Source organism: Gopherus flavomarginatus, chromosome 4, assembly GCF_025201925.1.
Source record: "Gopherus flavomarginatus isolate rGopFla2 chromosome 4, rGopFla2.mat.asm, whole genome shotgun sequence".
NCBI lineage: Eukaryota > Metazoa > Chordata > Testudines > Testudinidae > Gopherus > Gopherus flavomarginatus.
Window position 1 is genome coordinate 92027575 of NC_066620.1, and position 22949 is coordinate 92050523.

Genomic DNA, 22949 nt, shown 5'->3' on the forward strand with positions numbered 1-22949 from the left:
TGTAAAGAAGGGCTAGAGGGACACCCCCCAAAAAAAGGGAAAGAAGCGGCAAAGGGTTTGGGAAGTTACACGGGGGGGGGAGCAGCAAGGAGTTACCACAGGGAGACACGGAGAAGTACACAGAGGGGGAGATTGGAGCGGGGGAAAAAACAGACACGGGAAAGTTCAGGGAGAGATTGGGACGGCGGGAAGACGAATTCAAGCAGTAAAAACCTTATCTATCCTCTAACTTAATTAAACTTATATAAATTACAAGCAGCTTATACAAAGTAATAAAACAGGTACAGAATACAACCAGGCAATGGTTTTTTTAAAATCTATCTTAATCAATGACTAGGCAAAACAACAAATATCACAATTCTAAGCAAACTATAACAAGCAACTATACAAAGCAACAAAACAGCAGACTATAACAAGGCAGGTGAAACTTACAAGCTCTACAATCTTAGCAAACTATGACTTATTAAACTAAAAAGCAAAACTTACGGTGCACCTTATGCTATGGGGAAGTCACAGAGGGCAGAGTGGTATGTGCTCAGGATACAGCTCCCAAGGCAGCCCCCAAGGAAGCCAAGGGATGGTGGCTGCAGCAGTGGATACGGCTGAAAGCAGGGAGCAGAGCTTAGCAGCGGCACAAGCTTATTTTTAGCAGCAAAGCGCCGCGGAGTTTAAGAGAGGTTTTAAGACACAGACCAAGGTTTAGCTTGAGTCTGTGTGCTAGGGAAACAGAGCCAGCAGCTAAAATAATAAAATAAAAGTATGGAAAGTTTTACAGAGGGATTCTTACCAGTCCCCAAGGCAGCAGCAAAGGCAGAAGCAGCAGTAACATCAGAAGAAGCAAGGAGGGCTCGGTACGGTCTAGATAATCAGGAGATCTCTCAGGCAGCAATTCGTTCTTCGTGGGGGGGGGGTTAAAAACCGGGGGTACACTCAAAAATAAAACAAGAGCGGAGAAAGGACCCCCCAAAACCCCTGGCTGATCAGGCCAGGCAGCAATGCAGGAACCTTTCTGATGTTTGTTTCAAAAATGTCTGTTTTTAAAGGCAAACTTAGGCAGTTTCCCACTAGTAATCCTGATAGGCTCCTTCTGTCACAGGGGAGGAGGCACAGGGAAAAAAACTGCAGGTGAGCACAGAGACATGCCTGGGCAGAGTCCTGTGCAATAGGTGACTCAAAAGCACATGAGGCCTATGACTCATGCCCAGGATCTTAAAAACACAATAGGTCTTGCAGCTCTGGACATTGCCTGCCGTACACCAAGCCCAGGTTCAACAAGGTTATAACAGGACTAATCCTTTAAACAGGGCAGTGGTCCCACTTAGCACTCAGCACAAGTGGCCATCCCTTTGAGAAGGGCAATGGCTCTTGGTAAACAACTTAAGGGGCCCTCCCTTTGAGAAGGGCAGTGGCCCTGGTAAACAACTTAACAGCCAGGGAAGGGCGGCCACAGGAGGAGAACAAAAACAAAATGGAGCATGGGGACAGCTGTAAGAAACAAAATGGAATAGGGGGATAGCTGTAACAGACAAATCTAAACTCAATATATTATTATTTCTAGGACACTAGTCTGCCAGCAGAATTGTAACAGAGACTAAAATTCCTTACTAGAGCTTCAGCTCACTTTCATTACATCCTGGACTCAGTAATTGAAATAGAAAAGGTAATCCTGACTTGCTTTTGACTGATGAACAGATGATGATTCTGGAAACTGGTTCCATCCCTTAAACAGGGAACATATTTCAGAAGTACCTACTAGTTCTCTCCCAAATCAAGTGCTCTCACCTTCCAAATCCCTCGATCTCCTTAGTCATTCCTATGCACTTCTCTACATTAGAGAGAGATTAAACAAGGCAGGCAGATGATCTGCAGCATCCTCAGCTCTTGGTTATCTAAAATGGATTTCTCCTGAGACCTCCATTAGAAGGCACATATTCTTAAAGGGCAGATTTCCATTCTTCAACAGTGTGGTTACTATCCCTTGCATAGATTTGTCATGTAATTTGAATGCTGTCCTACATGGAATGACACTATTCCTATAGTCTCATCTTTTACAGCACTCCTGGGATTTCTAGGAGTCTCTCTGTTTGCCATCAGGTCCTCTTTAGACCAATTTGCAGGCTGACATCAGAGGACTGCTGTTCTTTCTCTTGCTCTCTCCAACTAATAATATTTAAAGCCATCTATTTCACTTTGCATTTGACATGAAGGCAAGCAAGTACATTTTAAAAATCACCAGTTGGGTAAGTAATAAAAGCTTTGCATCATTAAATTCATACACATTTTCCTTAATCTTTGCCAAGTTATGTCTAAGCGTGGAAGGATTCTATATATATCGGTAAATGTCGGTAAACGTTGATTTCACAGTACACATACACACTGACAAAAAATATTTCCAGTAATGATAATAGAAATTTATAGATAGATAAAGTAAGAAAAATGCTGGTTGTGAATTTATTAGAGTTTGATTTAAGGATATTTACTTTGTATATTTTTACATTTGATCTTGACCCCTCCCCCTCATAATTTCACACAACTGTGAACATGTAAATTGATAAAAATAAAAAAGTTTACAAATAAACATCCATATTATCCATCCAAATTACTTAGAAAAACTAAAATCTGCCACGCCTAGTTATGTGCAATAAAACAATTTGACTGTCCTTGACCAACCTAATCATTGACGATCAGAGTAGTGTAAGATATCCCTCAGATACAGTCTGATTACATTATACAGAAAGATTACATTAAATGCTTCCTGTGTTTTTGGCTGGGACAGCTGCTAACCGTGCCGATATAATCAAAGGTTCCATTAAGGTGTCTGCCTTCCCCATTCTATTTATCAGTAAGATTTTATGCAAATTCTTTATAAGATCTCTTGACAGCTCACATTATTCAAGACTAAGCTTAATAAGTTTATGGAGGGGAGGGTATAATGGGATAGCCTAAATTTTGGCAATGAATTGGTCTTTGACTATTAGTGGTAAATATGCCCAATGGCTTGTGATGGGATGTTAGATGGGGTGGGGTGTGGCCTGCGTTGTGCAGGAGGTCAAACTAGATGATCGTAATGGTCCCTTCTGACCTTAAAGTTTATGATTTACTGTTTTCTTTTGCCTGCATTTGCATGCCATGTAAGCCCGGGAGCCTACACCACAGTGACCCACATTCCAAACCAAAATCTATTTAAACGCAAGGCCACTGACTGTATCAGTCATAATGATTTTATATGGGACTTTAAAAAGATAGGCTTGTTTAGTGCAGAAAAATTTGTCAGATGTTCACAGCCTGAATTTCTGTGTTTAATTAGTCAGAGTAGTATACTTATATAAAACATTACTGGAAAATGCAAGTGCGCGCACACACACACACTTTTCTTGATTTTTATTTTTAGATGCTTTTATAAAAACAAGCCATCCCAGATGTGAAACAGGTCCTCTCATTTGGTGTTCACTGCTTAAACATTTGCAGTTAATTAGTTTATATTAATATAGCGCTGATTAGCCAAATAAAACAGCATATCTCCCTCTCTCATTCTGGGGTGGGGAGGTAAGATTTTTCTTAAAAGGACCTGCTGCACTTGTCTTACAGATATTCCTGTTTAATGTAAAGTGACCTAATTCAGAAAAAAGACCCATAATTACATACTTATTTCAGACTTTAAAGGATCAAATGATTTGTTAGAGAGACAAGGTGGGTGAAGTAATATCTTTTATTGAACCAGCTTCTGGGGCTGAGAGAGACAAGCTTTTGAGCTTACAAAGAGTTCTGAAGAAGAGCTTGTGTAAACTCGAAACTTGTCTCTCTCACCACCAGAAGTTGGTCCAATAAAAGATATTACCTCCCCCTCCTTGTCTCTCTGATATCCTTGGATGAACATGGATACAACAACACAGCATATATGATTTGTTGTGACTGTTTCTGGTTTACAACTGAGCAAAATCTCAGTGCATTTTTTTCCTTAAGTAGAACCTTCCATAATTATCATCCATAATCAGCAGGTGATGAATAAGAATAGTGCTTAGGACTTACATAGTGCTTTACAAAGGCTGGGACAAATTCACCCTAGGGTTTTATGAAGGTAAATAGTAGTGAAGGACCAAAGAATTAGAAGGTCTGATGAAGGGGAGATTATAACTGCACAGAGGGCCAGTGCCTAACTTGCACTGGAGTGGAGGGGAGAGATATAGGGACCAGCACAGTCCAAAAAGTGGACAGGGCTACTTAAAAAAGGGCTGTGGCCTGGGGAGCAGGAGTGCATTGATTCACTCCTTTCCTTCAGCAGACTCCCCTGGTAGGGCACTTATGACATTTTGGCCATAAACTAAAGCTGCTGTAGCCAGAGAGAACCCTGAGGGAAGACAGTGATGGTGAACCCACCTCCATTCCCTCACAGTGACGCTCCCCTGTAGCAAAAGGTGCTTGATGGTGCAAGGAAGTGTAACACACACCTCCCAGCATTACGGGTCTGATTCCACCCCACTGATGTCATCAGGAGTTTCTCCATTGATTTCAGTGGGAGCTGGAGCAGGTCCTATCATCACTGAATCTGTCCCACTAACTGAATCTCACAATGCTCCTGTGAGATATGTATGATTATTTACATTTTACAAGCAGAAGAGTGGAGGCAGACAAGTTAAATGACTTGCCCAAGGTCACAGAAAGAGTCATGGTCAGAACTGGAATGTAGGAGTTAGTTGCCAGTTTGTATGGAAATCACCAATCCCTCACCCTGTCAAACAGCAAATATAGGGGGAAGTTATTTGCCCAATGAGCTCTGGCACCACCTTGAATTCTTGATTGTCTAACAGGACTTGCAGTCTGACTGTTCACATGCTTCTAACACCCATAACATATATAGGCTGACAGGGCATGCAATAGGAGTGGGATTTAGATAGCTAATGTTAAAAAGAATTGTCAAACACAACACTGAAAGGGCATACATCACATAAAATATCTGTTGATTAAGTAATAGCCATCTCCTCATGTATATACTCTATTTTAACATGCACATTTTAAATGAGATTGTACCAGTCTGTGCACATTTTTTCTCTCAAAGACTCATTATTACCATAATTTGTTCCACAGTAAAATCAAATATTCTCTAATGTTTTTGATGTCAAAATGACAGGGGGTGAAATACTATTTTAGCGCCACAGCAAATTCCATTAAATGCCAGCAGAGTTTAAAGTCTTGTTGTGTATCTCAAATTCCCATTTTTAATTAGCTCTCTGGTATCCTTATTTTCCACCCAGGGTAGGAATTCTTTACAGCCAAACCACTGTGGCATAAGCGCAGAACTTGTTCACGGAGCATGGCTGGATTAGATAAATATAAAACTGCTGTATGTAGTTGTGGACAAAATAAAGCATCTAACATGCTGGTCTCCCTTCCCAATAATCTTTCAGTCTATTGCAATTTGAAAATGATGCTTTTCCTTTCCTGTCCTAAACTGTTGTGTAGGACCATGGGTACAGCTAAACAGTTGCTTTGTTCTACCCCACAGGGGCTGTTTTTCAGTTATAACTCAGTGATCAAATTTGAGTGACTGAGATCTGTAAGGATGACATATTTTTGCCACTGAAGACTGGGTTGCACAGTACTGGACTGCCATAAGAACCATTCAGACCTGCTAGGAGAGGAACGATCCACAAACAGTATGGAAAAGATGGTGACAATGAGAAGAATTTACTTACAGTGCTTTATACTTCATATATTGGACCTGGCTGCAACCTCATTTATGATCTTAGCACAATGAAGTCACACCAGTAAAATCAGATTCAAGGTCTATATTGCTAAATTATCCTAATCCATTTTTATTTGCAAATATATAGTCCTTGCAGAGGGCTCACAGATTTAAGGAGTTTACGGCCAGAAGGGACCATTAGATCATTTAATCTGACCTCCTGTATAACACAAGCCATAGAATTTTATCCAGTTAACCCTGTAGTGAGCCCAGGACCTTGTGTTTGGCTAAAGCATATCTTCCAGAAAGGTATCCAGTCTTGATACGAAGACATTAATGGATGGAGTCTCCACCACTTCCCTGGCTCGTTTATCTGGCTTCTGCTTACAGCTGCTAGTCTGCACATAAATTGATCTTCTGTAGCAAAAGCAGCATGATTTTGACTTGCACACTCAAATTAATAGCAAAAGTTTCTCCACACCAAGCCTTTGAAAGAATTCTCATTCCTGCTTTACAGCACAGCATAGATGCTTCTCTCCCTCCAACTCATCTTATGTTCCTCTCATAAAGGTTTTACTCTCAGCCCCAGCTGTATTTTTGACACCCCATCCCAAATACTTAAATGCTAAAAAGTCCAAGCATGCTGAGAGTTAAATAGGGCAACTCCTCCTTAGCTAAACAAATTGGCCTTGAGCTAGTTTGGTCGCTAGAGCTGCCTTCCAACTAGACAAGACCCTAAACTAGAATTTAAGATGCAAATGCAACAGCTCCCAATAAAGGTTATCAGCTGGGCTAAAACTCAGCCAGCATGTTACCCACTCTCCCTGCAAGTTGCCCAACTTTAGCTGTAGGACCTATCCCTTTGGTGCTGCGGGTCCTAACTGTGTCCTGTCTGCTTCCAATTGCTAGTGCACATAATGGATAAGAACAAACATTTACTAATGGAGTTACTAATGGTGCTAGTCTTGTTGGTGATGAAGGTTCCTGAGCTCTAGTCCCTCTGATTACCTGCTGGGGTCATTACAAACACCCCCAGATTTTGGAGATGGGTAGGCTGGAATTGGAACCTGAATTCCCTGTCTTGGATCTCTATTAAAGGGGGAGGAGAAAGGGGGAGGACCTACTGGCCAAACACCAGGGAGGGGCACAGCTGTTGTGGAGGCTACAGCTGTACTGAAGCTGTGATAGTGACCATGGAACTGGCTGGATCTCTGTGACTGCGCGTAGTCTATAGTTAGAGGTTAAATCTGAAAACCTATTAGATTTCTTTAAAAATATGGTCTGTACCCAAAGCCCTGGAGTGCTGTATGGGCTAAAGCTGTGAGCTGTGCATATAGCTAACTGTGTGCAGTTGTTTGCACTTAAACCAAAGACCTAATGCCCTCAGTCTGCCTTCTGTGAACGTCAGTTCAACTGTTCCAAATGGCAATTTCTTTTACATTATCGTGCAGCATGCTGAGGATCATCTGGAAAGGATAATAATTACCTCAGAGTAAACAGTGCAGGTGGAACTCTCCACCTTGTGCTTATTTTGTCTTATTCAATATGTATCATTTTTATTAAAATCATTTCCAGAAACACAATAATTGCATTCTGCTTTCATTTTATTTAAACTGTCACATAATGCAGAACCTGGAGAGATTATTTTTATTGAGCCCTGATCACCCTGGGTGAGAAAGGAAGTGTGAATGGACTCCCTCCTCCAGAGCAATACTCATATGCTGCGTACGAGTTTGTAGGCCCTGATATGCCATTAAGGAAAACAGATCTGTCCTTTACAAGCTTGGCTGTGCTCAGGGTTGAGGTAAGCAAAGACTGACACTTGACTCAGCCTCTCTAAATAAATAAAAGCTTGCTAAATGCATCACAGTCAACAAAACCATGCAGCTAAACGGAGAGAATTATTGCAGAGAGAGCAAAGAGGAAACAGACATGTATATCTGTAAAATGCCATCTTAACAAGGAGAGAGCAAGAGTTATAAGATCACTCACCTAAATACCTCCCAGGATGTCTTCTCTGATTAAGGATTTGTGAGAGTTATTGAGTTTTGAATTAAATGCACTTTAATAAAACAGTAGAATGTTCTTATCGGATTGCACTTGTATTGATTGTGTTAAAGAGGTCTATCCTCTGATCAAGGTCAGTGATTTTACATAAACTCACTAGGTACGTAGAATCACTCTTTGTATTTAGGATTCCTATAGTCTAGCCTCGTTGTTAGATTTTAATATTTATTTGTGACACTTAGGAGCAAATATACAATTCTCTCTCTCTCTCCTCCGCCACCCCACCCCTTATTCCAATTACAAGATATGTCAGATTTCTTTTCTTTTAACAGTACTGACATAGAATTTTAGAACTCAGTCATCCTGCAAATAATTATTATTAAGTGAATTGCTGCCATAGCTGGTCCCATTAACTTCAACAGGACTACTCATGATAGTAAGCGCTATGTTTGGGAGCAAGCATTTGCAAGACAGAGACCTCTCACAAAACTGGATGACTGGGTAACAAAATGGCAGATGAAATTCAATGTTGATAAATGCAAAGTAATCCACATTGGAAAACATAATCCCAACTATACATATGAAGTGAGGGGCGGGGGGTCTAAATTAGCTGTTATCACTCAAGAGAGAGATCTGGAGTCATTGTGGATAGTTCTCTGAAAAGATCCACAAAATGTGCAGCAGCAACCAAAAAAGCAAACGGAATGTTGGGAATCATTAGGAAACGGATAGATAATAAGACAGAAAATATTATATTGCCTCTATATAAATTCATGGTATGCCCACGTCTTGAATACTGTGTGTAGCTGTGGTGCCCTATTTCAGAAAAAAATATATTAAAATTGGAAAAGGTAAAGGAAAGAACAACAAAATTACTAGGGGTATGGAACAGCTTCTATGTGAGGAGAGATTAATAAGACTTTTCAGCTTGGAAAAGAGATGACTAAGGGGGGATATGACAGAGATCTATAAAATCATGACTGATGCAGAGAAAGTAAATAAGGAAGTGTTCTTTACTCCTTCTCATAACACAAGAACTAGGTGTCACCCAATGAAATTAATAGGCAACAGGTTTAAAACAAACAGAAGGAAGTATTTCTTCACATAAAGCACAGTCAACCTGTGGAACTCTTTTCCAGAGGATGTTGTGAAGGCCAATACAATAACAGGTTAAAAAAGATATAGATAAGTTCATGAAGGATAGATTGATCAACGACTATTAGCCAGGATGATCAGAGATGCAACCCTATTCTCTGGGTGTCTCTAATCTCTGATTTCCAGATGTAGGGACTGGACGACAGGGAAGGGATCACTTGATAATTGCCATGTTCTGTTCATTCCCTCTGAAGCATCTGGCATTGGCCACTGATGGAAGACAGAACACTTAGGTAAATGGTCTGACCCTGTGTAGTTGTTCTTAGGTTCTTATTTTGCCTAGCACAGATACTTTCTAAAATGATCTACAGACTTAAAGAAACATTGATTGCTCAAAACTTGTATATATTTCATATAACCAAGTTCCTTTAGTTAAATAAAATTAAGTGCTTAACATTTTCATAATATAATCTACAGATTAGACTCTCAGATGGTATGAATCAGTATTGCTCCATTGACTTCAGTAGAGCTATGTCTGTTTATTACTGCAGTCTACAAATCCAGGAGGCTTCTGGGCAGTAAAATAATTTTCCTGAGAGAGACAGAGAGTGTGTGTGAGAGTGAGTGAGTTTGTGTGTGTGCACGTGTGCGTGTATACAAAGAGAGACAGACAGATACACCTTTTTGTTTGTTTACTTACTGCCCAGTTTGGTTCTGCTACCAAGCTGCAGACACATGACATTGGGGCCAGACCCCATTTAGCCAGAAGCAAAGGCTGACAGTTCCAAAGAGAGTGATCCACAGCGGATGATGGATCAGCCTAGCCACCTTCTGCCTCATCCAGGAGTGAGATCTAGGCCCTTCATAAGACGGCCAGACCAGAGAGCTACCAAGAAGGCAAGAGGTCCTGGGGCTACTGCTACAGCCAACAGGCTTCTTCTTTGTATGGAGCCACCACTCCACAATCAGCAGCAAGAAAGGGCCAGTCCAGAGGCCAATCTGGCTAGGGATCTGGGAAGAAATTCTACCCTGCTTCCTATTGTTCTCTCTCCTCCCATTGAAGGATGGCGGTGCCATTCAAGTAAGGACTTCAGGGCCATGCTGGGGAGGGAACAAGGCAAGAGAATTCTCTCTTGCCATCATTGGGCCATCAGTGCTAAGTAAAGGCATGCTCTTTGGGGAAGAGCCCTGCCCTTTCCTCAGATAGCTGCAGCTCAGCATATTGCCACACAGCATGGAGCTTCATGTGGATCACTACACCAGCTTCCACCTGCCTATTTTCCACTCTTGGTGCTTGCAAGTGCAGAACAAAGACTGAGCAGGCAACAAGGTGCCTGTGTGCGTTTGTCCTACTTCTGATGTTTTGGTGAGAGATAGAGGCTAGAAGGAGATACAGGGGGAATGGGCAGGTCAAGAAAAATCCCAAGACGCCAGTTTAAACCTCAGACAAGAATGAACTTTCATGTCTGAGAGCTGGTGGTCAGCCAAGTTTCCCTAGCATAGCATTTGCATTTGCCTCACATGAATGCTCCTCAGTCCATAATCAGGCAGACATAGTATGGCTTTTGCTTCAACTTTAGGGAAAAGAAAAATTCATTCTTTGACAGTTGGCAAGTAGATTTTCCTCCTCCGCTTCCTAGCCATTGAGATGTGTGATCCCCATTTTTGCTATTTCATCAACTTAACTTTCTTGTTTCTTCCCTCCCCACCAGTTAATCCAATACAACCAAGAAGCCTCAGGGGTCCTGAACAAGCTCAATTGCCCAGTTTCTCTAGAGTAGCAGTTACTACGCCTAATACATGAAAGATTCATTGTGTAAAACCAGGCAGGAACAGTCTTTTACTGCTGCTCATCAAGGGTTTTGATTGTCTCACATATGGGGACAAGGAACAAAAAAGAGGCCTCTTGAGATGGGTGAGATAGTCAATTTACAGAGGACCATGACTTAATATCAACCCTGAACACAAGAGGAGGTGAGGCAGAACCTTTACAGAAGCCTATGCTTTGACACAGCTCACTAAACAAAAGGTGGTGAGCAAGTGATCTCACAGAAGTTTGTGCTTTGACACCAGCAGCCTTTGCAGTCTGGGGTCTTTCATCCAGTCTCATTTTTTTTCCTAACAAAAAGTAGGAGCTGCAGGAATGATGTGTAAAAGTAAATCAACCAAGCAAGAGAGGGAAAAGCCCAACCTTCACTATATCCTCTGGGTAGAATGACTACATCTATGATGCCTTAAAGAGAATTAGACCACAACAGCTGCCAAAGTACTTTGTTTGGAAGAGCATTAGCCCTGCATTAAATGCTTGGTTTTGGCAAACATCTCCTCTTTCCCTCAACATCTAAGGGTATATCTGCACCGCAATAAAAGACTTGTGGCACAGCTGTGACTGGTCCAGGTCAGTTGACTCAGACTTGTATGGATTAGCTCCAGAACCTGGGCTCTGAGACTTGGTGCCGCATGTTTTTTATCACAGCGTACATATACCCTAAAGGTCCCTGGATTCAATGCTTGGTTCTGGCAAATCTCTCTTCTTTCCCTCAACTTCTTTTCATTAGGAGTGGATCTTTTTTCAGTGATGACAGCTTCTCCCTTTCATCAGTTATCCCTTAGGTATCAGAACAGTTATGAGAGCTTGTCTGTCCTGGGAGTGACATCTGGGTCACTGGACGGAAAATCAGGAATCCTTGCTGAAACATCATATTGACTGAAACATTGCTTTCAACTGAGTCTTCATTCTAGTTTGGCATCATCTTCTGCTTGTGAGTATGGCGTGAGCAAATGCCAATACATTTTTTCCTCCCTAATTTCCAAGGAGGACCAGTCGGAAGTTTTATCTGCACTTAATTCAAATATGGTTTGCTCTAAAAGGGTGAGAACACCACTATTGAAAAACAAGTAATTCTTCCAAGTTCCCTAACTGCAAATACTCTTCTCTGGTGAGGGGCAAACTTGACAAAACCCACACAATTCCATTTCCCTATTGCTAGGGCCCCACAGCAAACCATTCCAAACATGCTTAATTGACACTGAACTAAAATGAGGTTATTTTTTCAAAAAACTGGCAAAGTTCTGAGTTCAACTGTGCTCTCTTCCATGACCGATTTCACTTGGACAATTTCCCACTAAGTTAACACAAAACCCAAAGACATCCTCCTTTTCACAACCCTACTAGAAGTCCATGGGTCTCTTGGCTCCCAGTTTCCTGAGTCCCAAAGAGCAGCTGTGGGTAATGATGGAGGATGAAGTGTGAATCAACCCTGATTTTTAGAAATCACAATAAGAAGCTTCCAATTTTCATTATATATTCAAATTCAAAGCTGTCTTCACAAGGAAGAGGGCTAAAGACATTTTTTTAAATGCACAACAAGATGACATTAACATTTTGTCACCCCCCAAAAATCATACTTCAGATGCCTTGTTTTGACTTTGTACCTTGGTGATGCTTACCTAATGGTTATAAACCTCAAAACTTGTATCCTGTCTGCACACAGATTATGTATTGATTTAACTATTTCTGCTCGGGGTGCAATGTTTAAAATAGATACAAACGCTATTGAGCATACAGTTATACTAGTGTAGCGTATCCCCCTATAGTTATACCTTTATGCTGGTATAATTGCATCTATACGAAGGGATTGTAATACCTTAACTATACGAGTTTCAAACCGCTAGTTAAAGCAGTACAAAGCTTGTGTGTCTTGGGAAAATATTTTTGCTCTTCAAACATTCTAATCAAAGGATCGATACTGCCCCATTGAAATCAGTGGGAGTTTTACCCCCACGTTGTTTTATAAAGTTCTCCCAGCTACAGGAGTAAGCCAACAACCACTTGTGGTGTAAACAGCCTCTCATAGCAAAGAAAATGAAAATAACACCACTGATTAAAGCCAAACTTCTATAATTGTCTCTCCTACAAACCCATTAACACCTCATTAACACTACCACATGCCTACAAAAGAAATGGAGTTTGGGAACAGCTCAGGCACAAAGTAAACAAATGATAAACAGAATTGCTGCTTATTTTTGTCAGAAATAGTTGCTCCCTGGTTACACAGGTTATGTTCCTATCATCTAGAAAAGCAGAAATGAATGAGATTTCACATTCTCACAATGCAGTGAAGAAACGTTTCTTATACCATGAGATCATAACTCAGAATAAGGAAAAGATGATAAAAAACAACAAATGGAAAACAGGGTTTTTTTTTAAATATAGTAGATTGATAAGGGTTGTAAAGAAAATTGATTTTTAATCAGACAATAGGCAATGATTTTAAGAATACAAAACAAATTAAAATAAAAAATGAACATGTTAGAGCAAAATGAAAACTAGTAAATATACAAGGTTTAAAGGCAAACTAAAATAGGGATAGATTGTGCAGTTAGGCTCAGTCCTGAATATGGAACACCAGGAAATAGTTGTGTCTCAGAGTCATCTTAGAATCTCAATTCCTCTGGAGTTTCCATTTTCCACAGCAGGGATCTTGCATCAGCCATTTACAAGACACAATGTATTCTGCCCTTTGCATCCAGTCACCTCTGCTGGGGCACAGTATGGGCATGAGTGGGGAAAGGAGAAAGAGGCAGAGTCATGACAGTGACTGCTCTAATTCCCCGAGTCCCCTCCCAGCAAAGCCCCTGCTTGTCTCTCTCTCCCTGGACCCAGGATCCAGGCAGGTCTACTGCAAGCCTAAGGTGGCTGAGGAAAGATGGTCCAGTAGTTATAACACAAAGCTAGGACTTGAGAGACCTGTGTTCATTTCCTTGCTCTATCCCAGATTTCATGTATGACCTTAGGTCATACATAAAGTACAGTACAGTTCCTGCTCTGTAAAATGTGACTAATAGCCCTTCCCTACCTCACAGAGGTGCTGTGGAATAAATACATTAAAGACCGTGAAGGGCTTTGAGACATGGTGCCAACTGCATGAGTGGAGCACCCACAGAAAAAAAATTATTGGGTGCTCAGCATTCACCTGCTTGGAGGCAGAGCAGAGGCCTTGGAGGAAAGGGTGTGGTCTCAGGGTGAAGCAACCACCCAGATAGAAGAATCATAGAAGATTAGAGTTGGAAAGGACCTTAGGAGGTCATCTAGCCCACCCTGCTGCTTGAAGCAGGACCAATCCCCAGACAGATTATTACCCTGATTCCTAAATAGCCCCCTCAGGGACTGAATTCATAACCCTGGGTTTAGCAGGCCAATGCTCAAACCATCAAGCTATCCCTCCCCTCCTAAAATCAGTACATGTGCCTGTGCCTCGAGATCTACTGATAAAGAGTATTATATAAGAGACAAGTTATTACTGCCCTGCACAGTCAGTGTAAGACCAGGGCACAACCTGTTTGTGAACAGGCAAAAGACAAGTCGAGAACCTTACATCACCACATTTTGCTTGTTTGTTGATTTTCCAGTGTTCTGTCATTTTTGTCTTGTCTTTTTAGGTTTCAGTCCTGCAGCCAATAGTGAGACTATTCCTGGGAGTAAAGTTACACATATCTAGGCCTTGTTTACATGCAGAAGTTGTGCTAATTTAACGTAAAAACTTTTTAAACCCAATTTAGTTAAACTGGAGTAAACCCTCACACACTTATTTCAGTTTTGGAATGGCTTATTTTGGTTTAGTTTAAACTGCACCCTAATCAACTTAAGCCAAAGCAAACGAAATGTGGTTAAAGAGTGTCCACACCAGTTCAGGTAAATCAGTTCAAAACTCACACCTTAAGTTAAACTGGCGCAACCTTCCTGTGTACATAAGCACTTAGACGCCAAGCTCTTTCAGGAAGGGACCATTTCTTCCTCTGGGCTCATATAGTGCTTAGAGCAATGAAGACCTAACCCTGACTAGAGCATTTGAGTGGTACCACAATATAAATAATAAATAACAGCGACGGAGTGTGTCCCATTAGACAGGGAACTAGATTAGTGATTCAAGAAATCTAGGCTCTGTTTCTGGCTCTCCAACAGGTCTGCTGTGTAACCTCAGACAAGTCACTTTCCCTCTTGCTATGTGTCTGATTCATCTATTTAGATGACAAGTTCTCTGGGATAGGAATTGTTTCTTACCATGTGTTAGTAGGCAGCCTTGCATAGTGGGGCTCCAATTTCATCTGGGCCTTTTAGGTTCTACTGTAAAACAAATAGCAATGATTAAAATAAATAATCACAAGAGTACATCATGTTTTCTTAACAAAGGAATGTAACTTTTGTAATTGTGCATGTGCATGGCAGAGAGAGAAAAGAAGCTAACGGTTGCATGCCTGCATTTTCAGGCTTGTGTCACGCTCTAAAATCACATCCAGATGGCAACAAAAAAATCACAGCCTCAAAGCAGCTGATGAAAGACAGTTGCACTAGCTGGTGCGATTCTTGGTGCCAGCTATACATTGGGAACGAATGTGGGAAGAGCATGCAGAACGGCAGAGATTTTGCACCAGTTTACAGTGTACAGATGGGGGTTCTGGGAGGCTTTACAGTGCATGACTACTTTCCCTATTTCTTCAGTATCAACTGTAGGACCCACTGCCAAGCTGGAATCCACGCTGGGATCAGAGAACTCTCATAATTTTTAAGAGACAGTTGTAATTTGTCGCTAATTTACTTTAAACATATGTAAATGTTTAGGGGGGAAGTGGGAGGAAAGCTTGGTTATGCAAAATGCACAGCATTAGGGGTACTGATCATTGAACATGTCACTTCCACTGGAATAGCAGCACCCCATAGGTAACATGCCTTGTACATTAAGCAGTAATAGAGGTGCAGGTTGTTTAGCAGACCATCTATGTGGAGATACAGTGCACTGGCTAATAAATTGGTAAAACAAATCATGTCCTTCAGTCTACAGTACATGTCTGTTGTTTGCCACCCAAAGAGGATTTGAAAAAACAAAACTGCTCTCCCGCTTATTTGAAACAGAGATGAGCTACACTTGAAACAATTTATGTGAAAATCTCTGAGCTGTGGATCTTCAGATAAAATAGGAGCCAGATGCAAACCACCAGAGCTTCCAAAAGTTGGAGGATGACATTTTGCAAAAACATCCAACATTTTTCCATCTTTAGTCCTGCCTCTCACCTCTGATCCTTCCTTTTGTCATCTAAGCCAGGGCAGCCCCCACACCATCCTTCCCGTCCTGCCATTCAAAGCATCCCACTTCCAAAGTTTAAATTATTTGCATAGCATAAACCACATAATAATCCTTTTTTAATTATGCACTTTCTATATGTCACACTCGCTTTTTCACATCACTGCACAGAACAATAATAAGGATATAAATGGGCAATTTAAAAATATTTTATTTAATTAGAGCTGATTTGGATGTCCACAGAAGAGCTGGTTGAAAAAATGTTTGCAGAAAAGTCTCTCCTTTTCCATAAAAAATGTCAAATTTTGAATTTTTTCAACTAGTTACAGAGCTGCTCAAAATACAGGCATTCTTTTGCTAAAAAAAATTTATGTTTTTAATTGAAAATTTTGAATTTTTTGACTAGCTGTAGTCTGCAAGAAGGGGATTCTTGGGAAAGGTGTGGAACTCATTTTTTCTTACTTGTGAGCACAAGCTGGAAGCATGGTATACACACCTTTATTATACAGGCTTTGAGCATGTAAAAAACATATAATTCCGAGATTGTTAAACCACAAAATTCAAATCTGGATCCAGATTGAAACCCCAAATTTCAGAAGTGTTTGGGTTTGAAGTCTTGGTTAAGTTCATATAAGAAAAGAGTCTAGTTGCAAAATTTGGATCCAGGTTCAGATTTCAAATGCTCCAGGTCATTTCTACAACAATACAATATAACAACATGTATTTTTTTCCTTCAGCGAGGGTAACATTGGAGCTGTGAGATAGTGAGAATTGGTCACATGAAAAATACAAAAATAGTTATATTTCTACATGAGTAACAGGCAAAAATTGTTAAAATAGACAGCTAGATCCTCAGCTGGTGTAAACTGCCATAGCTCCTTTGAAGGCAGGGAAATATACCACTTGGTGCCCTGGCCCATATACTGTTAAAGGGACACTGACAACTTATAGCAATACTTACTATTATTACAAGAAAGAATACAAGGTTACTATATTATTCTAATAAGATTACTATAATTGAAAGAGATTTAAGAAAATACCTTTTTCCTCTACTTTTACCAGTTTGAATTCACATTTGACGCTAGTTAATGCAGGGGTCAGCAACCTTTCAGCAGTGGTGTGCCAAGTCTTCATGTATACACTCTAATTTAAAGCTTCGCATGCCCATAATTCATTTTTTAGAGGGTCTCTTTAAGTCTCTAATATATAGCCAAACTACTGTTATATGTAAAGTAAACAAGGTTTTCAAAATCTTTCAGCAGCTTTATTTAAAAATAAATTAAAATGCAGATCTTATTAGTTTAGTGTGATCCTTGCCCTTGCTTTTCCTTGCTGAGTTTTCCAATGTCTGGTGGCATGTTTTTGGATACTTTAAGCTGCACACAGGCTTCTGAGTGATCAGTTGTTAACGGGCTGAAATTCCAGATCAGCAGCTGAGGTAAATGGAGTTGGTGGCTGGTAGGGCTGAGCAGGGCCGGAGGCCTGCACTGGAACTCCAACCAGAAGCAAGGTGAGTGGACCAGCCGCGGGACCCTGGCTGGCAAGGGGCCAGCAGCCGGACCCCAGAGCGGCAGCAGGCTGAGCAAGTCAGCGCTCCCAGCTCTGGGGTTTCAGCCGCTGGCTCCTGCTAGCCGGGGTCTCAGCCCGCTGCCAGCCTGGGGTTCCTTCACCCAGGCCAGCAGCGGGCGCTGAGAGGAATCGGCAGTGGGATCCCGGCTGGCAAGGGACCAGCAGCAGGAACTCCAGAGTGGAGGCAGGCTGAGTGGCTCAGCCCGCACCGCGTGCCAACAAAAATTGTCTCGCGTGCCACCTTTGGCACATGTGCCATAGTTTGCTGACCCATGAGTTAGTGTTTAGTCAATTTCATGGTTTCCCCTCTATTGTCAGACAGTCACTTCCCCTGTTTGTGCAGGTCTCCCACACAGCAACAAAGGAGTGCAAAAATATTTTGAAAATATTCAAATTGTGATTATAAAAGCACAAAAATTGGCAGGGCGGCTCAAAAGAGCAGCCATACTTGTAACTATTTTAATTTCATTTTGTTTAAAAAAATGACCATGTTGACTTTGTCTTTCAGAGACATCTGTGGGTGGGTTTCTCTGAGTCACAGCATCTGACATTTTAATATAATAAATTATTGCACATCGGTATAGCTGTCTGCAAAACTAAAATAACTCCTCTTAAATGTATATAGTACGTTTGCTGAAAACAATTATTAAGATACAGACCTAAGAGAGAAGAGAACTTAATCACAGAAAAAGTTTAATGACTAAATCCAAAGTACTGAACAGGAAATACTCAGGTTTTGGCCACAAGTCCACAGATCTATTGCACGATTATCAAAATAAAATTTAATGCAATTGTACAAGACTCAAAAATATAGTATTCCCCAGACACATCTAAATTTGTAGCGGATGGCATATTGGATTTTTGAGAAATAATGTGGTAGATGATCATCATCAAAGACTACAATGCATAAAACCAAGGAGGTACAGTTTAAACTGCATGTGCAGTCTATGCTTTGGACACATTTGTGCCTTTAAGGCATAGCCAGGTGCTAGGAACAGAATAGTACAGAGCTGCACCACTCCACAGGGACAATAGGTAGAATTCCTTCCCTAGTTCTCTCTTACACAAGAGCAGCATGTCTGCTGTTACACCTCTTCAACAGGTGCAGGTCCATGTGCCCCTGGCCAGCTCAGCTGGCTGGTCGGTAGGGGAGGCAGAGCTTTGGCCCTGTCTCCTCTCTACCTCAATGAGGATTTGTTGCCTTTCAAGGAGATACAAAGAAAAGAGAATGCAGGGATTATATTTGTTCCCCACTCCTGTGTGAAGGCATAAAGGGGAGGGTTCTCCTTGTACTCTCCAGACTTTTCAAGCTCAGCATCTTTAATGATTTCTTAATATAGGCAGGGCTTCTGTACAAAATGTTGTATTTACATTTGGGGTGCTTAGTATGGCTCCTTCCTATCTCCTTTATGCTGCTGCCGTCCTCCTTTCAATAGCTTTGTCTCAGGGCCGAATTAAGACCTTTAGAGGCCCTAAGCACTGAAAAGATTATGGTGCTCCCACATATGTAATTCAAAATAAAAACAATACTATACTGTAAAATACAATTTTATTTTTTGAAATAGCACAAAACTTACATATATACTAAAATTAAAATAGCTTCTTTCTAGATTTTCTGATTGCAAAATTCTGGATAAGTTGACCGAAGCTGACTCGACAAAGCATGTCCACTTCCATAAACAACAGGGAAAGTGAATCAAGTCTGTCCTGACACGTTGTTCTGAGGGTTTTTTATTCTTTTCAGTTGAGAAAAAAAGCATTCTGCTGAGGAGTGAGTAATCATCAATGTTAGAAAAATACGTAGTGCGATCTCTACATTTGGAAATACACATTGTATTCTGCCTTTCAATATTGTGTCATGAAGATCAATGTGACTGAATTTCATTTTTCCTGTTTCATTAAACTTTGTGCACATATAATTGTGGAACTGCCGTACCTCTCCACAGAGATTCATGTTCAAGTCAACAGAGTATGAGTCAACTAGCTTTTGGGAATCTTGTGAATATTGTTCATCAGATAAGTCCATATAGTTTAGAAAAGAAAATCTACTTGATACTTCTTTGTACACTTCAGATCTCCTCTTCATATGAGCTTCAAGTGTATTAATTATAGCGTAGTAAATAGATACGTGAAATTTGTCTCTAGGATTCAATGCTGTTTCTGTTGCACTGCAATCGTTTGCTTGTTTTTTTCTGATTCGCTTGCGGGACTTGGCTTCTTTGTAGTTAGTATCAGGCAAGATATCAAAATATATGTCTTCAAATCTTTCGAAATCATTCCTCAAAGTGTGTAAGTGGTCTGCTAATGATTGACAGAGATCTGCACATGTTTTCAAATCCAATTCTTTTTCTTGGAGAGCGTGACTTGTGTGGTAAAAGTGTTGTAAAATTTCATTCCACATGGTCAACATGAATACAAACCCTAGTTCTTGCATCTTGTTTGCAAAGTTTTCTGCATTTTGTATAGTTTCTCCTTTTTGTGATTGATCGTCAGCTATACTTTCTAATGCATCCACAATCTTTGAGTAGGACTCCAGAATTGCACTTGTTGCCACTGTATGTGCCTCCCAGTGAGTATTAGATCTTTTCTTCTATTATTTACAGCATGAACAGGTTCAATCTCTGACACATCCATACCTTTGAGAACAATGTCTGTTTTACCACCAGGAATAAGATGATCAGTTACAGTCTCTGACACGTCCACATGTTCTGGAATGGTGTTTGTTTCACCAATAGAAGAAGGGTCAGACTCTGAAACACTTACAGGTTTTGGAACGATGCCTGTGCTACTGAGAGAAGATGTTGCTTCTGATGGATTTGATTTGAAAAAAAATGTCAGCTTTGGAAGATTTTGGAAAATTTCACTAGTTTTTTGTTTCTTGTCTTCCACCAGTTTACATTTCTGTACTCCACTTAGTTGGTTACGTTTCATCCTGCCCCTTATCTCAGTTATCTGAACTTAAAAAAAAAAAAAATTACACAACGTACACTATTTTTATATGTATATATATATGAAAGAAAAAAAGAATCAAGTACATATAACTCAGAAGAATATACCAATAATAAAACAAATTTATTGCAATACGTCACAGAATCTGATTTCCTTGCATTATTTCGATCTACGTTAGTAGGACGGCCCCCTGATTTAGGTGGGGATAAGTAATAAAAAGAGAACAGAAAAATGGGGGAAGAGCGTGTAGTGGAGTGTAAGGAAGTCTAACAAAGTTCTGATTTTTCCCATGATGACTACTTGGATGCTCTTTTTGAAATATCAAATATCAAATTTAAAAAAAAAACTCATTTTTTTTGGTGCCCCCTGTTTTGCTGGTGTCCTCAGCATGTGCTTAGTCTGCCTATTGGGTAAAACAACCCTGCTTTGTCTTGACCAGCTTGATCTGCAAACACACAAGAAACTTCCATACTTGAAGTTTTCATCATTAAAAAAAAGTAATTAGTCTGAATATACTTCTCAGAAAAGAGAGATACATCGCTAGGGGGTCTTTCTTGGTTGAAAAAAAAGGAGTATGAATAAATGGGTGAAAAAATTGTGTTCTGAACCTCTCTCATTCACTGAATATTGACCAAATAAAATAAGATGCACCTAACTGTGGGCTGTTTGCAGACTAGTTTGCCAGTCATTGTGTAAGTTCCTCTGTTTTCCTCAAGATGGATTCAGTTTTCAGATAATTTTATTGCAGCTTGAAAAGATGGTATAAGAAAATAGGGAGATGAAAATGATATCTGAAATTAGTAATTTTTTTAATGTTCCTCCCCCACTAATCTACAAATCTGATACTTTAAATCATGTTCCCAAATCAAATAAGTCCAGAGATTCGACATCGACTGGGTTTGAAGCAGGAATCTCTAGTGATCTGAGACTCACAGCTGTGGTTTCCTTTCCTTCCTTCAACTGTGAAGCAGCTTCATTAATTTGGATTTAGATTTCAGCCTCAGCTGCTGGTGGGAAAAAAAAACATGGCAGGCCTTGAAAAAATATACCCACCTGTGACGCTCTCCTCCAGGCACTGAGAACTGAAAGCCAGTGTTACAGTGTCACCCTCCTGCCTTAGTCAGCGTGAGCTTTGCTGGAGACTAGACTGTGCATCGGCTCCCTGCTACATCAATCTGTCTGCTTCACCAGGAAACTCCTCAAGACTCTGCCAGTCTTTACCTTGCCTTGCAAAAAACAATCAGTGAACCCTAGTTCTCCAGAGACATCTCTCTGTAGTGTCCAGTCCCTCTCACTGTACATTTACAGAAATGAAGTGTGCTGCCTCCAAAGGGCCTGTGCACACACCAGCCAGTTGGTTTAACTGAGGACTCACACTTAATTCACTGTAACAGCACTGAAATGGTCTATAGTAAAATTAAAAATAAGTTTATTTTAAAAGAACAGAAATGTAAGTGATACTAAGCAGATATAACAGAAACAGAAAATGGTTAGAAACAGACAAAATAAAACATACTTCCAGAGTCTAAGACTTAACTTTAGCAAGCTACAATTTTTTCATGTACTGCAAGCCTCCAGCAAGAGGATCCAGCATTCCTGGAATCAGAGGATGCTGTCCCCTCTGTCCCCTAAGTGATGGATAATTAATGGGTTTTCTCCCCTTCCCAGTAAAGTTTTGAAATGTATTCTTTGAAAAATAAATTCAGACAAAGTTCCTCTCCTCTTCAGAGGCGTAGACCCAGGCTGTTTTCCACATCTTCTGGTCAATTTACCTTTTTGATTGGCTTAATCACTTTGTTTACCTTAGATGTAAATGTACTTCCATGGTCTCTGGCCTCACTTTGCTCAGTTAACACTGGAAACAAAGGCAAACAGGCAAAACAATATTCATTTGTCTACAACAAACTCGTTTACCCTCTCTACTCAAATTGCTTGGCCTGAACATATTTTAGGAACATTTTCCAGCACACATACATAATCCTTTACACAGGAACCATATATTATGCAACAATATTAATGACCAGAGTGTCACTGATTTTTATATGAAACTTTCAAGACACTGTTTGGCTAGATAATGTGAAAACAGTGTGTTGGGTGTGCCCTTTGCCTGTTGGCATAAAGGGGCTCATAGGGTCACACCAATTTTGTCAGTGCTGCTTTGAAATAAAGCAGACACATACAACAGGAATTTAGGAAGAAATTTTTTTAATTGGCCATGTAACTTTCCTCCTTAAGCACACTGTTCTGCAACATAGCCCTCTTAGAATCTTAAATGTCTAGCAGCCCCTCACAATGGTCCCATTCACAGCTTCGCAGAGCAAAAGGCCTCTGTGATATCACAGACACAGGAACTTGGAAGTTACAGCATGTTCCCAAGGAAGGGCTGTACACCCACAGCTAGTTGGCAGAGGGAATGCAGTGCTTGGAGGATAGAACATAGCACAAATATGTTTTTTTGAAGCACGAAAAGAGAGATGCTATGCTTCCTCTATGTGTAGAGAATAAGCACTCTGATACACAGTCCTGACTAGATGCAGACTATTATGGGCTCGCCATCTCCCCAT

At 40.5% G+C, this 22949-nt stretch overlaps 1 protein-coding gene across 4 annotated transcripts in view; it reads right to left on the bottom strand.

The window, feature by feature from the left end:
• Positions 1 to 22949, bottom strand: part of LOC127048993 (uncharacterized) — a 148992-nt gene that overhangs the window by 29310 nt on the left and 96733 nt on the right. Inside the window, exon 2 of one of the 4 annotated variants that reach the window (XR_007773836.1) lies at positions 14850 to 14912. The exons of 2 other annotated variants lie outside the window; for them this stretch is intronic. Coding sequence is in view for 1 of the 2 variants with exons in the window: in XM_050949194.1 (XP_050805151.1) it covers positions 19939 to 20388 (450 nt within the window). In the remaining variant the exon portion in view is untranslated. Of the gene's footprint in view, positions 1 to 14849; positions 14913 to 19938; positions 20389 to 22949 lie in introns of those variants that run through there. One more of the 4 variants, XM_050949194.1, reaches the window with a different exon arrangement.